Consider the following 14,060-nt stretch of genomic DNA (forward strand, 5'->3'; position numbering starts at 1 on the left):
CTCCAGAGACTGTCTTCTTAACTGGAGTGCTCCTCAGGTCCCTGGTTTGGGATAACCGTGTGCTGAGGGGTAGTGGGGAGGGTGTAGAGATCCCAGCAGGATTTCCATAGACCCTGCAAACAATGCTCCTTGGAGGCATCAAGCCAGGTACTGTCCAGCCTTCTGAGCTGAACCATCCTTAGATATCAAGAGCTGATAGGGTTGCATTATCCTTTATTCTGGTGAATGGAAACACTGTCTCTTCTTGTGAAATCTGGGTTCAGATTCCATCATTGAAAACTGCGGGTCCAGCCCTGGGGAGGAAAATGAGGTAGGCCCCATGGCGGGTGAAGGTTTCATCGAGGTCCTAACCAAGAAGCAGCGCCGTCTGCTGGAAGAAGAGAGGAGGAAGAAGGAGCAGGCTGTACAGGTAAGGGGTGGGGGGTGAAGGAGGGGAGGGTGGGCCTGCACCGAGACCCCCAGAGCCAGAGAGATGAGAGAGCTGTGAATTAAGCCCAAGATAGAAGAGGAGAAGGAGAGAGTGCTTACGTGGCATGTGTTGTGCCCCAGCACCCACCACCGCTGCTGCCCTGTGGGAGTAGGTGCAGCATCCCTCTTCTCAAAGCTGGTGATTTGTCTCCGGTGACAACAGCTGAAATGTGTCTGAGCAGGATGCACGCCGCTGTCAGCCCCTCCAAGCCCACCTTCCTCCCACCGCTCTGGCCTGTTTGGGATGAGATTTGTCACTCAGGGCATCATGAGGGTCAGGGACGGACCCTGTACTCCAAGGCAGTCAGGGCCGGGCACTGTGCACTTGGCCCCTGGGAGTCTGTGTCCACCGGCCTGTCAGCCCTTCCTGGGATGGTTTTGTTGGCATTGCCATTTACCTGTGCTTGAGGTCTCAAGTGACCAGAGTCCCAGCACCTCCGGAGCAGTTTCTGATGGGGTGGTTTGGGGCCCCAGGGTCCCCTCTCTGGGAAGAACCTGTCATTCTTCATGCCTTATGTCTAGGCTGGACTCCATCACCATTTTTTCTGTTTAGGTGCCTGTCAAGGGGCGAAGTCTTTCCTCCCGTATTCCTCCTCGCTTTGCTAAAAAGCAAAACAACTTGTGCCTGGAGCAGAGTGACGTGACTGTGCCCGGAAGTAGCCTGGGCACTGAGATTTGGGAGAGCAGCAGCCAGGGTAAGAGTTGGGTGCTTAGGCTCAGCTCCTTGGCCCACAGCCATCCCCTGGGCCTGGGGTCTCTTGTTGGGGAGCATCCGGCTTTGGGCCCGCAAATGCACGTGGAGCTTTACCTGTCTCTTGCCTCCTCTCCAGGGCCACACTGTTAGAGGCCAGCTTAGCACCACTTGCTGCTATAGTCCCTGCACAGAAGGAAACTCTCCCTGCCTGAGACTGGGGGCAGGAGCACACCATTCTGTGTGTCTTGTGGTCTGGACAAGGAGAGGCCCTGCCCCTGACCAGCCAGAGTTGCTGGGGGAGATGGCCCGACTCCTTTGTCCCTGTCAGTTATCTTTTCTTACCTGTGGAAGAGCAACAGGTGACTGGTAGGGAGGAGAAGAGAGTCAGAAGCTTTCCCATCTGCACCGGCCCTGACCCCAGGGGATTTTGTCATCTTCTCCTCAGGCTCTTGTAGCGAGATAGTGAAGGGATCTTACTTCTTAAAATACTTGTTTCCCTGAACTTTTAAAGATTTGCTTATTTATTTGACACAGAGAGAGCGAGCACAAGCAGGGGGAAGCGACAGGCAGGGGAAGAGGGAAAGGCAGGCTGTCTGCCAGGCAAGGGAGCTCAATTGTGGGACTTGATCCCGGGACCTTGGGATCACGACCTAAACTGAAGGCAGACACTCAACTAACACAGCCACCAGGCACCCCTGTTTCCCTGAGTATTTAAAATGAATTTCAAATCCAATGCTCTGGTTCTGGTAACTCATTTTAAAATACAAAACTTTGTTAATCAAGCAGATTGTTCTTCACTGCCTACTTTGGGCAAAGCCCTGTGGAGGACACAGGTGAATAAAACAAGGATGTGTGATGCCTCCCAGGGGAGCTTTGAGAAATTATCCACTTCCAGGGTGTTACACAAAGTAGCCGAGGCTTCAGAGCTCAGTGACTTGACCCCAGAGCCACATGACAGACAGCCACACTTCTGGGTTCTGAGTGTTGATTCTCTGAGTTTTACCACATGGCCTGTCACTTTCCTAGTGTTAAAACCTTGGTTCCAGCACATTGCAGAGTAACATTGGAAGATATCCAACTCTGATTGGAAGTATAATGATGACTAAGTAAAATATTGCCATCAGATAATTTGGTAGCACATGTGAGTGATGGTTATAACACTCTGAACATCCACAAATACCTGCCAGGTTGTTGCTCTGAGCAAACTAGACTCCAGCTGCCTCCACTCTCAGGCCTTTGCCACCAGGACTCCATAGCGCCTCATCAGCTGCTCAGACCAGGGGCCCCTGCACGGCTTCAGAGGGGCCCTGGATCTGAAAACAGCACGGCAAGTTTTGTGTACATAACACGGGGCCTGTGGCTTTGTGGGAATCTTGGCGTGGTCCCTGAGCTGACAGGAATTGAATAATACCTGCTTGAATCTTTGAAAGTCTTTGCGGGAGCTGCCGGCTTGTAGAAACGAATAGTTGGCTTAAATGAAAGCTTCACTTTGCAGGGGTAGCACTAGAGAATCTTCCCCAGTGTGAGTGAGAAGCTGCCGGCGTGCTTACTAGAGCATGTAGTCAACAAGGGAAATGAAGCACGTTTGTTAGAGTGTGTCTGAGGATGCTGGGAAGTTGGGTAAGGCTAGCAGACAAGCTCCTGTGCGTCAGATCTGTTCTCCAGCATGCTGTGTACGGGACAGGGAGGGCAGGGAGCAGCCTGGGGGTGTGTCAGCCGCACCCGGGCTTGTTTCTCCAGCCAGGGGGTTCCTCTGTGATGCCCTGACTCTCTGTTTTCCTCCCTCGGGCAGCCCTCCCTGTTCAGGCTCCAGCCAACGACTCATGGACAAAAGCCGCCACTGCCTTCAATAGCACCGAGCCCGGCTCTGCTGAGGTGAGTGACTGCTGTGCTGCTCGGGGCTGTGTGTTTGCTCACTGCCTCTGTGGCCAGGTCATCCTGGGCCTCGGGTACCTGCTGCCCAGCCCAGCTTTCCCTCACCAGAGCCTGTGAGGCTGGCCCAGGGACCTTTGCCACAGGTCCTGACTCCTGATCTGGGTGAGGTGCCTGTGTGAAGGGAAGAGCGGTGAATAACCCTGGACAGTGAGCAACCGGGGCCTCATCTGCAAGCCTGTGGTGGCTGCTGGTCTATCAGACCTGAGTCACAAGGGGATAAGTTTGGCAGCCATGTCTCTGTTGTCCAGGGAATATCTTGTGGTTTCGATCACGTCTTCAGTTGTTGGGCACCATTGGCCGGTGAGGGCGAAAGTCTAAAAGGGACAGGCATGGGGGTGGATATGCGACTCAATCACGTGCTTGGTCTTGCTTCCTGGATGGTCCCATGTTGGAGTTTGGGGGTCAAGGCTCCTAAACTGTTTTGTGCTTGCACAGCAGGGTTTTAAGAGCAGCCAGGGGGACAGCGGCGTTGACCTGAGTGCTGAGTCTCGGGAGTCGTCTGCGACCTCCTCACAGCGCAGCTCCCCGTACGGCACTCTGAAGCCGGAGGACATGAATGGGCCTGGCCTGGAGCCCAAGGCCGACAGCCACAAGGAGCAGGCTCAGAAACAGCCTGAGCCGAAGGTAAGCTGAAGTCCACTCATGGGCCTGAGCCAGGGCAGGAGGGGCTGTCGTCCTGTCTTCCCCTCTTCCTGGGCTCAGAAGCTGGGGACTGGGGTCCTTCTGGTCTGTGTTTCTCAAGTGTCTCTGCTTTTCCACCAAGGATTCAGAACAAGGCTCAGGACAGAGCAAGGAGCACAGACCAGGACCCATCGGCAATGAGCGTTCTCTGAAAAACAGAAAGGGCTCAGAGGGGGCTGAGCGGCTGCAGGGGGCTGTCGTCCCGCCTGTTAACGGGGTTGAGATTCACGTGGACTCTGTGCTGCCGGTGCCGCCCATTGAATTTGGAGTCAATCCAAAAGTGAGGCTTGGATTATTTCCTTCCCTCCACCCCCCCACCTTTTTTTTTTTTTTTTTTTTAAGTACTTGGAGAGGAAGGGGTGGGTGCTGAGACAGGCTTGTCACCCAAGAAACAGCAGGGAGATGGGAGCCAAACAGTACTCTGGGGGAGCATGTTGGCGTGCTGGATGAGGCAGGTGTTACTTAGCTGCCTTCTAGATGGTTCTACTGACAGCAGCTAGGTTCTCAGGCTGAGCAGACTGGTTACCTTCAGTGTCTCCATCAGGTTGGTCAGTGGGCATAGGCAGGGAGCACAGAGGGAGTCAGAGGGTGGCATCTTGTTTTGGGTACCATCTGGTGATTGCTGTTCAGTCAGTTTTTTGAGTCATGGAGACTGTGGCTCAAATTAACGTGTGTCTCTGCCGAAAAGTGGGCCGGATGATCTCAATGGGCTCTTCCTCCTCTCCAGGACTCCGATTTCAGCTTGCCACCTGGTTCTGCCTCTGGTCCGGCGGGAAATCCGGTTGTCAAACTTCAGGATGCCTTGGCCAGTAATGTGAGTGTGTTTCCACCCCAAGCTCTGTTGTTCCTTACTCTGGCAGGCCCTAGAAAGAACAGAGGAAACCTCCCAGGGGGGCTCTGAAGCCAGAGGAGGGGACCAACTGCCTGACCCGAGTATGAGGCATGACACGTTTTTCTAGCTGGTTGCATGCCTTTGGGCAAGTTGTGTAAATGTCCCACATCCTGGTGTTGTGATCTTAAAATGGGAGAACATAATTCCTGAGGTCTGGCTTATTTGGCATTCTGTGATCCTCTGATCTTCCAAGGTCTGTGGTTACGTATGTTTGATAGTGCCTGGGACAGATGTCTTCATCCTGAGCAATTGCTCAGGATCCTTATAATACATCCATGGGCACTGGGCGTGTGTGGGAGGGTCTATTGGCCACATTCCTGAAGAAATGTTCCCAAGGGCCTCTTTTTTCAGTTTTTGGGTAGGGCAGCTGAGACAGGACCTGGGGATCTCCAGGTGAGGTCCTGCTGCCTCTGTGCTGATAGCTGATCACAGTTCTGCTGGCGCGGCTGCCCCTGCTGAGGTGGAGTGCTCCATGGGTGGGGGTGTGGGACTCACTCTCTGTGGGCTCTCATGGATGGAGTCTGTGAAGGCAGCTGTCTGGAGGAGACACACACGATCTCTGTGGCTCTGTGGCTGGCAGCTTCGTCCCCGACGTGTTCAGTGCATGTGACCCAAGCTGAAGGTATATTTTGGTGTGCTGTCATGTTGCATCTGTGCCTAGTCCACAATTTCTTGTCTCCTTCCAGGCGGGGTTAACACAGAGTATTCCCATCCTCCGGCGCGACCATCACATCCAGAGGGCCATTGGCCTCTCCCAGATGTCCTTCCCCACCGCCGACCTCACCCTGAAGGTATCACCAGCACAGAGCCGGAGGAGTGGGGGCGGGGGGGGTCGTCCCACCTTGGTGCCCTAGCTTGCACAGAAGCAGGAAGCACCACCCCCCCAGCTGTACTAGCCTCTGCTGCCCTGGTGGTAATTTTTCCACTCCCCTGGCTTCTCAGATGGAGTCTGCACGCAAGGCTTGGGAAAATTCACCCAGTTTGCCAGAGCAGAGCTCTCCTGGAGGCGGGGGCTCAGGCATCCAGCCCCCGTCGTCTGTGGGAGCCTCCACCGGGGTGAACTATAGCTCCTTCGGGGGAGTTTCCATGCCGCCCATGCCTGTGGCCTCGGTCGCGCCTTCTGCTTCTCTCCCAGGTATATGCCACCCCTGGCCTGAACCAGCTCCGGGGAATCACTCACCTCCCTTCTCTCTCTCTCTCTCTCTCTCTCTCTCAACTTGGATTGCTTGACTTAAGGAGTTGCAGAAGAAGGAACTTGTTTCTGGGTTGAATGGTCATAGCTTCTCAGGTGCTGCAGATAACTTGCCCCTTCTGCTTTTCTGCTCCCCTGCCCTGGGAAGCAGGCCAGGAGCAAGCAGAGATGGGGCTTTGAGTCAGAGCCAGGTCACATGCAGTGGCTATGTCATCTCCGCCAGTGAGTGGCTTAGCCCTCTGCTGTGGTCCCTTCTCCATGAGAGAAGACTGGCTCTCCATGGGTTAGCTGATGAGATGAGGTCATACCTGGAAAGGGCTTTGTACCAGCCAGGCCCTCAGTAAGTGGTAGCCATTTTTACCACCGTGTTGGTGCCCAGAGGGAAAGGTGAGGGTTTGAGGGCCCAGCTACAGAGTCTCAGGAAACTGTTCTGATCCTCCACTGTGGACTCAGTGCAGGGGGACAGAGAACCCGGGGGCTGCAGTGGAGCCACTCCCGAAGGTGTGGGCCGGTGGGCCAGGGGTTGGGTAGGAAGGGTAGGCTGGAGCCTGCCCCTGCTCTGGGGCCCTGAAGCTGCTGAAAGTGGGTGAGTCGGTGTGGGGCTGCTGGAGTAAGGGGCCACCAGCAGGGAGCTGAGCAGGCTCTGCACACACTCCCTCCCGATTCCCCGGAAAAGCATGCACGTGCAAACATTTGGGAACAGTGAGACTTGATCCTATTCTGTTTTCTGGAATTCTGTTTGCAGGCAACCACCTGCCGCCTCTGTACCTGGATGGCCATGTGTTTGCAAGTCAGCCCCGGCTGGTTCCTCAAACGATACCTCAGCAGCAGAGTTACCAGCAGGTGATGATTGCAAGCCAGGCGGGCCTGGGCAGGGTGTGGTGGGGCGGGGGTGCAGCGCACAGTGGAGTTAATTTCTTCATTGATTTGTTCATTGTCTGGCTTCCTGTGTCCCTCACATGTAATGCCCAGCTCCCAGCCTGTCCTAGCAGCCAGGAAACATTCAGTGAATGAACACAGGAGAGACAGGGAAGAGGACGGGAGCTCAGTGCTCCAGACTCTCTGTCTCCCTCTCTCAGAGCTCTTCCTGTGTCCTAGCTGGGGAATTAGCTGAAACGGAATTCTCTTTGGTATCCTTTGGTATCAGGTATCCTTCTGATGAAGAGAAGAAAAGCCTAGACTCCCAGGCATGGATGCATTAGAAAGAGGTAGTTTTAGAAACGTGCAGGTGTTTGTTTTCATGCAGGATGGGCGTATTTTCTGTGCTGCAAGGGGCGGATTTCTGAAGTCTCCCTCCTGAAGCTGGAGTGGAGCCTTCTGATGGTCCAGCAGCCCACAGAACTGTGTGCCAGGACGGTGGGGCCCTTGGGCAGAAGCAGATTTGGGGACAGAGGACTTGGCCTGTCCCAACCTTTTTATGAAACATACTCTTAATTATTACATCATTTAGATTTACCAGATTTTGATCTTCACGTGACTGGATTGTACCGCATGTATTCTTCATGTATGAGTCCTGTTCACCATTGACATGCCTCTGTTGATCACCGTAGCTAGAATTCATTCTTGCTGTTGTACAGAATCCAGGATAGGAACGTGCCAGGGTTTGGGGTTGTTACCCAATTGTTTGCTTTTTCCCAAGAGCAAGGAAAGCACCAGAAGGACATGCCCCAGTTTGCATTTGGGGCAGTGTTTGCACTGCCGCTGGACAGGGGGCGGGGCGGGGTGGGGAGCAGCTCAGAGGGCCCCCAAGGTCACCTGCCCAGTTACCTGCCTGGCTTCCCCTCCGCAGGCTGCCGCTGCCCAGCAGATCCCTCTTTCCCTTCACACATCTCTGCAGGCTCCAGCCCAGCTGGGACTGAGGGGCGGGCTTCCCGCCTCCCAGGCTCAGGAGATCTTCAGCTCCTTACAGCCCTTCAGGTGAGATGCAGCCAGGGACACAAGCTTCCACCTCTATGGCCTGTGAGCTGCCATTCCTCGCCTCTGCTTTGGGGTGGTTGGTGGGGGGAGGTGGTGATCATGGTCACTTCAGAGTCATTAATGACTCTTGCAGGAGCTGCGTGGGCTTGATGATGCTCCTCCATGGGCTTTGTGTCTTTTTTCCACGTCGTCCTACCCCTTCACAGCCCCTCTCCATCTTCCCTTCCTCCTGCCTGCCTCCACCGCCTGCCTATACCCATGGTCTGCTCTTCCCATGTGTCTGAAGTCCCATGCCTTTAGCATCACATAGGTTTTCCTGCGCCTTGTACAGCCTGGATGTGTCATCTAGTGATGCTCAAACTGTGGCCCCTGGACCAGCAGCATCCACACCATCTAGGTCCATGTTACAAATGCAGATTCTCAGGCTCTGTCCAGACCTTCTGAGTCAGAAGCTTGGGGTGGGGGGCGGCTAGCAGTGTGGATTTTAGCAAGCCCTCTGGGGGATCGTGCTGCGTGCTTCTATTTGAGACCCACTGGTGTGCTCCTACATCTGACCCACCGTCTGTCTGGCTTTTGCAGATCTCAGGTGTACATGCATCCCAGCCTGTCACCACCCAGCACCATGATCCTCTCTGGAGGCACAGCCTTGAAGCCTCCATACTCGGCGTTCCCAGGCATGCAGCCCTTAGAGATGGTGAAGCCCCAGTCCGGCTCCCCCTACCAGCCCATGAGTGGAAACCAAGCCCTGGTCTACGAGGGCCAGCTGGGTCAGGCTGCGGGCCTAGGCGCCTCCCAGTTGTTGGACTCCCAGCTCCCACAGGTCAGGAATTCCATCTCCTCTGCCCGGCACACTAGGGCCTCTTTCTCTTGTGACTGTTTTTCCTTTTTATCTGTCTCTTGATTTTGCTGACTTATGTGCAGCTTGTAACCATTGTGATTGGTCCTTGGGCTGCTAGAACTGGGGCTAGGTCCTCTGCCTCTCTGGAATGGTCCTGTCCTTTTTATCCCCTGAGAGCACTGCTCCTCCCACAGCCTCTCTCCCGCCCTCATCCTGGGGGGCTTGGAGATGGGGTGCATGTTCTCCTGGCATACTAATGCTTCTGGACAGCTCTCCCTCTGTTCTCCCCAGAACCCCAGCCCTGGAGCCCATACTGTCGATGGCTCCACTGGCCTCCATGTTACTGTGAGTCCATATTATGAATCCAGCGTTTGGCTTCATGTCTTCCTCTCCTGTGACCGTCAGTAGTATTGGACAACTTTGAGGGTCGCTCCTGGCTCAGTCTCTCCAGCATAGCTCCTGTTGTAACTGCTGGTGGTTTTGATGTGTGTGTAGATGATAGCCTGGTCTCTGTTCCTCGGCCCCTTGCCACCAGGGCTCCGCGTGGGAGCCCTGTCGGGACTTGTCAATGCCAGAAGCTGTACCTTTTCCACCATCTCAAGTTTAAGGGTTTTACTCATGCCCACCCCTGCTCTGCTAGCTCTCCCTGCTAGCGATGCAGCTCTGGCCACCTGATCACCTTCTCCTGTGGGCTCACTTCCCTGCCAGCTTATCGGTGCTGCCCATTGCATTTGTCCTTGTCCCCACTCCAATGCTCTCACTTAGGTCCAGGCCTGTGTCTGCACAGCTGTCTGTGCCTACAGAAAACCAGACCTGCTTGGGCTATCTGCTGCCAGGCCCCGACAGCCACCCTCGGGAGTCTCCATGCCCCTGAACTCGGGCCCCATCAATCCCCAGCCTCCAGTGCCCGTCTCAGACTTGCAACTTTCTCCTCACCACCCTCTACCTCTACCCTGTCACTAGAGAAATAGAAGCAGTGATGAAACAAGAGATCTTGTACAAAGCACCGCCTGAGGGCTTTCCTGCCACAGGGGTGGGCTGGCGGAGCTTGGGGAAGGCCCTTCCAGCCAGGCTCCAGCTCCTTCCTACGTACATCACGTGTGCTGTGGGCACAACGAAGGGCCGTACCCAGCCAACTCTATTATTCCCCTTATTAAAAACACAAAACCATAAAAATTTTTTAAGGACACCAGTCAATTCCTGATGGTTATTCTTTACCCTCATCTTGCTGACCCATCCGCAGCATCTGACTCCGGGATGCTCCTGACACCTGGAGTCATGTTCTTCACTCTGTTCATAGGCGCTGCCATCCTGGCAACCCCTTCTTCCTCACCTGTGTGGTGTATGATTTCTTGGTGCCCCCTAGGCTCTGCCCTCCAACCTCTGTCTAGTCCTATGGCTCAAAGTCCCATCAAGGGACTTAGGTCTTCCCAGTCCCACCAGGTATTTATTTTCTCACCTGTGGGCTACCCGTCTCCTCTGCTCTGGTGTCTTAGGGCATATCAAACATAGTGTGTGAAGGCATCAAGTCCAAAACCTGATTTTTCTCCTGGTCCTTCTGGCTGTCTTATCTATGTCACTGTAGGTCCCCATGTCCCCTCACATCCCCTCTGATCCTTCAGCGAGTTCCATTGGCTCTATCTTTGGAAGGTATACAGAATCTAGCCACTTCTCATTCCCTCCACACCCCACCCTGTCCAGGCTCCTGTGGGGGTTCCTCCCAGATCTCCTGGCTCTACTCTTGGGCCCAATGATCTGTTCTCAACATAGCAGCTGAGGTTCCCCCTAAAACACAATTTTGGCCATACCACATGGGGAGCCAGTGCTCCAGAAGCGTAGTAACATCCTCCTCTTCGTCCCACACTCTATTGTGTGCAAGGAGGAACGTGGGGTCTTGAGGCTCTGGCTGCCACTCGTCTCCGTGATGTAATTCCAATAGATCCTTCTGACCCCCCCGTGGACTCAATGCAGGGGGATGAAGAGGAAAGTGACTGAGAGACAAGTGGCGTCCCTGCCTCAGTCCTGAGGCACCCCGCTGTCCTTGTCACCCACCTGGTGCTGGACTTGAGAAGTGGTCCCTTAGAGCTTGCTGTCACCATTCCCCTCTCCCCCATGTTCTGCTATTATAATAGTCTTCAGAAGGATCCAAGAGTCTCCAGTTCCAGGAACCCTTTACCCCAGAACTCAGTTGAGTTTTCCATACCCTTTAGAGGCAAAACAATAAAGGGGTTTTCCCTTTTTTGCCTTGCAAAGCAGTATGTAGATAGAAATCCATCCAGTGTTCGTGTTTGGGGACTTGCTTGGACATTACCTCCTAAGAAGCCTCCTGACCTTCCCTAACTCTTCCCCGCCCCACCCCCCCAACACATAAGGGGCTTGTTGCCCGCACTCCCCATGTTGGGTCTGTGTCCAGTATGACGCTCTGTCCTCTCTGCTCCCTGGGTCTGATAGTGTCCTGGTGCTTCACTTGGGTGCATGCAGCCCTCTGCAGCCCTGGAGAGGAGCCACTCCTGTCCCCTGTGAGCATGTTACAGTGTAGCACCTGCTGGCACGGCCCTGAGCTTGTCTTCTCCACCTGCTGGTTCCAGCAATCAGACTTGCCCTACTTCTGAGGGTATTCCCTAGCAGAAATCTAGACCCTATATTGCTGTGCAGAGGCCACGCTTTAATTCTCTTAAAATGAGAACCTGTAGTATAATGTGTGTCCTCTCCTGGGGACACATATAAACAGTAGTTCGTGGCTTTCTCCTCAACATCCATTCCTCCTCTTGACTGTCCCTGTCACCCAGCAGCTGACGATGCCGCTGCCTGGCTCCCAGCTGCCTCTGCCGCGGTACGGCTCCGGGCAGCAGCCTCTGATTCTACCACAGTCCATCCAGCTGCCACAGGGGCAGAGCCTCTCTGTCGGGGCCCCCCGAAGAATCCTTCCACCCGGCTCCCAGCCTTCGGTCCTTAACACCAGCAGAGAGGTAAGGAGGACTCTCGTGCCCGGGAGAAACCTTGCTAGCTAAGTCAGGAAGTGCTGTTGGGGCAGAAAATTCCAGAGGTTGGGCTGCAAGCTAGCTCTTGGCTTCACCAGACCACTGGTTTCCTGCTCGTGGTGAAGTCTTCTAGGAACCCCATGGCACAACCCCTCCCCACCTTGGTTCAAGCTAGCAACATGAGCCGACACCCAGAAGAGAAGGGAAGGGGTGTGTGGTGGTGATGCCTGGGGCCTCTTGGCTAGGGGAGCTGTGGGGCTGTTTCAGAGACCGTCCCAGACATCCCCATGGAGTGTGTCTAGGGCTGGGGTCCAGGCTCTGCATTCCTCCCCGGCTTCAGGGGCTCTGCTGATGGCCATCCTGATGGTGGTGCACAGTCTTCTCTCCCCACCCCACTTCGAGAGAACAAAAACAGGATGGTCCTTGGTTCCAAGAAGCCTCTCAAGCCTAGATTGGAGGGGGAGGGGGAGTGCAGTTTGCTTTAGGTGATCCCTTTCCCCCGCTGGAAATTCTCAGTGTCTCTGCACGAGGGTGGTTCAGTGAGGGCCAGGCAGCACAGGGCCATCAAATGACCACTCATACCTTTGTGGTGTCTCCAGTCCTCTCAGATGGAGATGAAGGGCTTCCACTTTGCCGACAGTAAACAGAATGTTCCTTCAGGAGGCTCTGTGCCATCACCCCAGACCTACAGGTAAAGAAATGCCCTGGGTGGGGGTCAGATGCTGCATCACCAAGTACTTGGTCTAGATGGGACTCCATGGTTCAGAAGAGTCTTGGGGGCCCAGGGAGAGCCATGGGAGGGCACTGAGGCAGGGTCCTCTTTGAGGCCACGTGTCACTTTGAAATTTCAATACTGGGACACTTTCATGTTTTAGTGAACCATGTTTTAGTGAACTAGCAGAGTGATTCTGCTTTTAGTCATCATAATAAAATGTTCTGGTGTGGGAGAGCTTTCTGGAAAGGTAGTAAGCTGATGTTTTAATAGTGTGAGGCCTGACCTGACTGCTCACGGCTTTCCCACCAGATTTTACAAAAGATTTGCTGACCAGGAAGGTGTACTCCCTGGAAGGCGAGGAGAATTCCCTTTCCTGGGGCTGCAGGCCCCCTGCACTGGCCCTCTGGCCCCATGAGGGCCTGTGGCTGCTGGCCTTGTGGGGCCATGTGGACTGGCCCCTTCTCTTTGCATCCTTGGTCTCGGTCTCTGCCTCTCCAGTAACTAACTGTCCCAGGTCCCTTAGCTGGATTGGGAGGTGGCTTTGCATGAATCCTGGTGTGGAATTACTTATTATACTAGAAAGTCAAAGAACCTCTGGCCTTACTGACCTATTTGCCCCTGAGGAAGAGTGGCAGGGATGGGGAGGCAGCATGCTCTGGCCCGGGGCCCATGGGCAGGTGCGGTTGGCTCTTGTTACACGTGGGAGATGCTTGGAGCATCCTCCTGTTTGTAAGCAAGCAAAGCAGACGTGTGACTCATGGCGCTCTGTGAGAGGTGAGCGGCCCGGCTCCAGGGCGCCCCGAGGACCCTCTAGGGGCGTATAGCTGCTCTCCGAGTGGGGAGCACGTCTGCAGATCAGAGCATCATCTCCGGTCTTGCAGCTGTGGCCACTCTGCCCCGCTGCTCTTGAAGTGTCGAGGCTGGGTCCTCATCCGTCCCGTCCATCCCGTCCTTCCCATCATTCCATGCTTCCACCTGCATTTCCAGAGGCATTTGTGTGACGTTTCCCCCTTTCCATCATCTTTTCTATTACTTTACCCTTTGGCTTCATTTATTTTTGTTCATTAGTTTGTTTTGTGTTGTGACCATATTTTTCACATAGGCCAAAATAACAGAACTCTATGAAAGATACAGACAGCAACACAGAATGATGACTGTAGTCTGGAATAAGGAAGGAAGCTCTGTGGATAAACAAATGCTGTCAGCCCCCTGTCGCCATGGGTGACATTGAGCTGCATCTGGTCCCAGAGGCAAACCAGAGCACAGATGCTCACACAGCAAGAGTTGCCCATGTCTGTTCAGGGTAGGGACACAGCAGTGGGCTCTTTGAAGAACGCGTAGAACATAGAAGCCTTCACGAATAGCCTCTGTTTTGTTGGGGTTGTAGTGGGGGGAAAATTGGTGTATTTTTATAGAGCAGTGTTTCCCAGGTTTTCTGGAAACAGGGCTTCTGAGGTGTGCCCTGCCAAAAAAGGGTTCCCTGGTCAGATATTTAGGGGTGTGCTCGTTGGGATCGTGGTGCTCGGCACAGGGTCTGAGCTCCCCCACTGTCCAGGGTCCCGATGAACTCCCGCACACAGCACTTCTCAAGCTTTTGACCACAGAATCTTTCTTCCACATAGCACCTAGGCAACATCCAGGAGAACTGGTTGTCTGGTCAACGGATACATTCAGGAAGATGTTCTGAAAGATTTTTGTTCCTTTTGGTTTCTCTTTCCACTCACCCTCCCACACACACTGTCTAAAA

At 54.3% G+C, this 14,060-nt stretch overlaps 1 protein-coding gene and 1 non-coding gene across 10 annotated transcripts in view; both read left to right on the forward strand.

Annotated features, from left to right (window-relative positions):
* PRRC2B (proline rich coiled-coil 2B) overlaps window positions 1-14,060 on the forward strand; it is a 92,781-nt gene that overhangs the window by 72,149 nt on the left and 6,572 nt on the right. For 3 of the 9 annotated variants that reach the window (XM_077851112.1, XM_077851116.1, XM_077851118.1), the window contains 13 exons: window positions 264-409; window positions 1,022-1,163; window positions 2,955-3,037; window positions 3,533-3,721; window positions 3,861-4,058; window positions 4,506-4,592; window positions 5,357-5,461; window positions 5,613-5,805; window positions 6,608-6,705; window positions 7,652-7,779; window positions 8,359-8,599; window positions 11,407-11,586; window positions 12,198-12,289. In XM_077851112.1, the coding sequence (XP_077707238.1) occupies window positions 264-409; window positions 1,022-1,163; window positions 2,955-3,037; window positions 3,533-3,721; window positions 3,861-4,058; window positions 4,506-4,592; window positions 5,357-5,461; window positions 5,613-5,805; window positions 6,608-6,705; window positions 7,652-7,779; window positions 8,359-8,599; window positions 11,407-11,586; window positions 12,198-12,289 (1,882 nt within the window). Of the gene's footprint in view, window positions 1-263; window positions 410-1,021; window positions 1,164-2,954; window positions 3,038-3,532; window positions 3,722-3,860; window positions 4,059-4,505; window positions 4,593-5,356; window positions 5,462-5,612; window positions 5,806-6,607; window positions 6,706-7,009; window positions 7,071-7,651; window positions 7,780-8,358; window positions 8,600-11,406; window positions 11,587-12,197; window positions 12,290-14,060 lie in introns of those variants that run through there. The other 6 variants (XM_077851113.1, XM_077851120.1, XM_077851115.1 and 3 more) reach the window with 4 other exon arrangements.
* Window positions 10,534-10,616, forward strand: LOC144287311 (small nucleolar RNA SNORD62). Its single transcript, XR_013355146.1, has one exon. It is a non-coding gene; the product is annotated as a small nucleolar RNA SNORD62 (small nucleolar RNA).

Source organism: Canis aureus, chromosome 16, assembly GCF_053574225.1.
Source record: "Canis aureus isolate CA01 chromosome 16, VMU_Caureus_v.1.0, whole genome shotgun sequence".
Taxonomy (NCBI): Eukaryota; Metazoa; Chordata; class Mammalia; order Carnivora; family Canidae; genus Canis; species Canis aureus.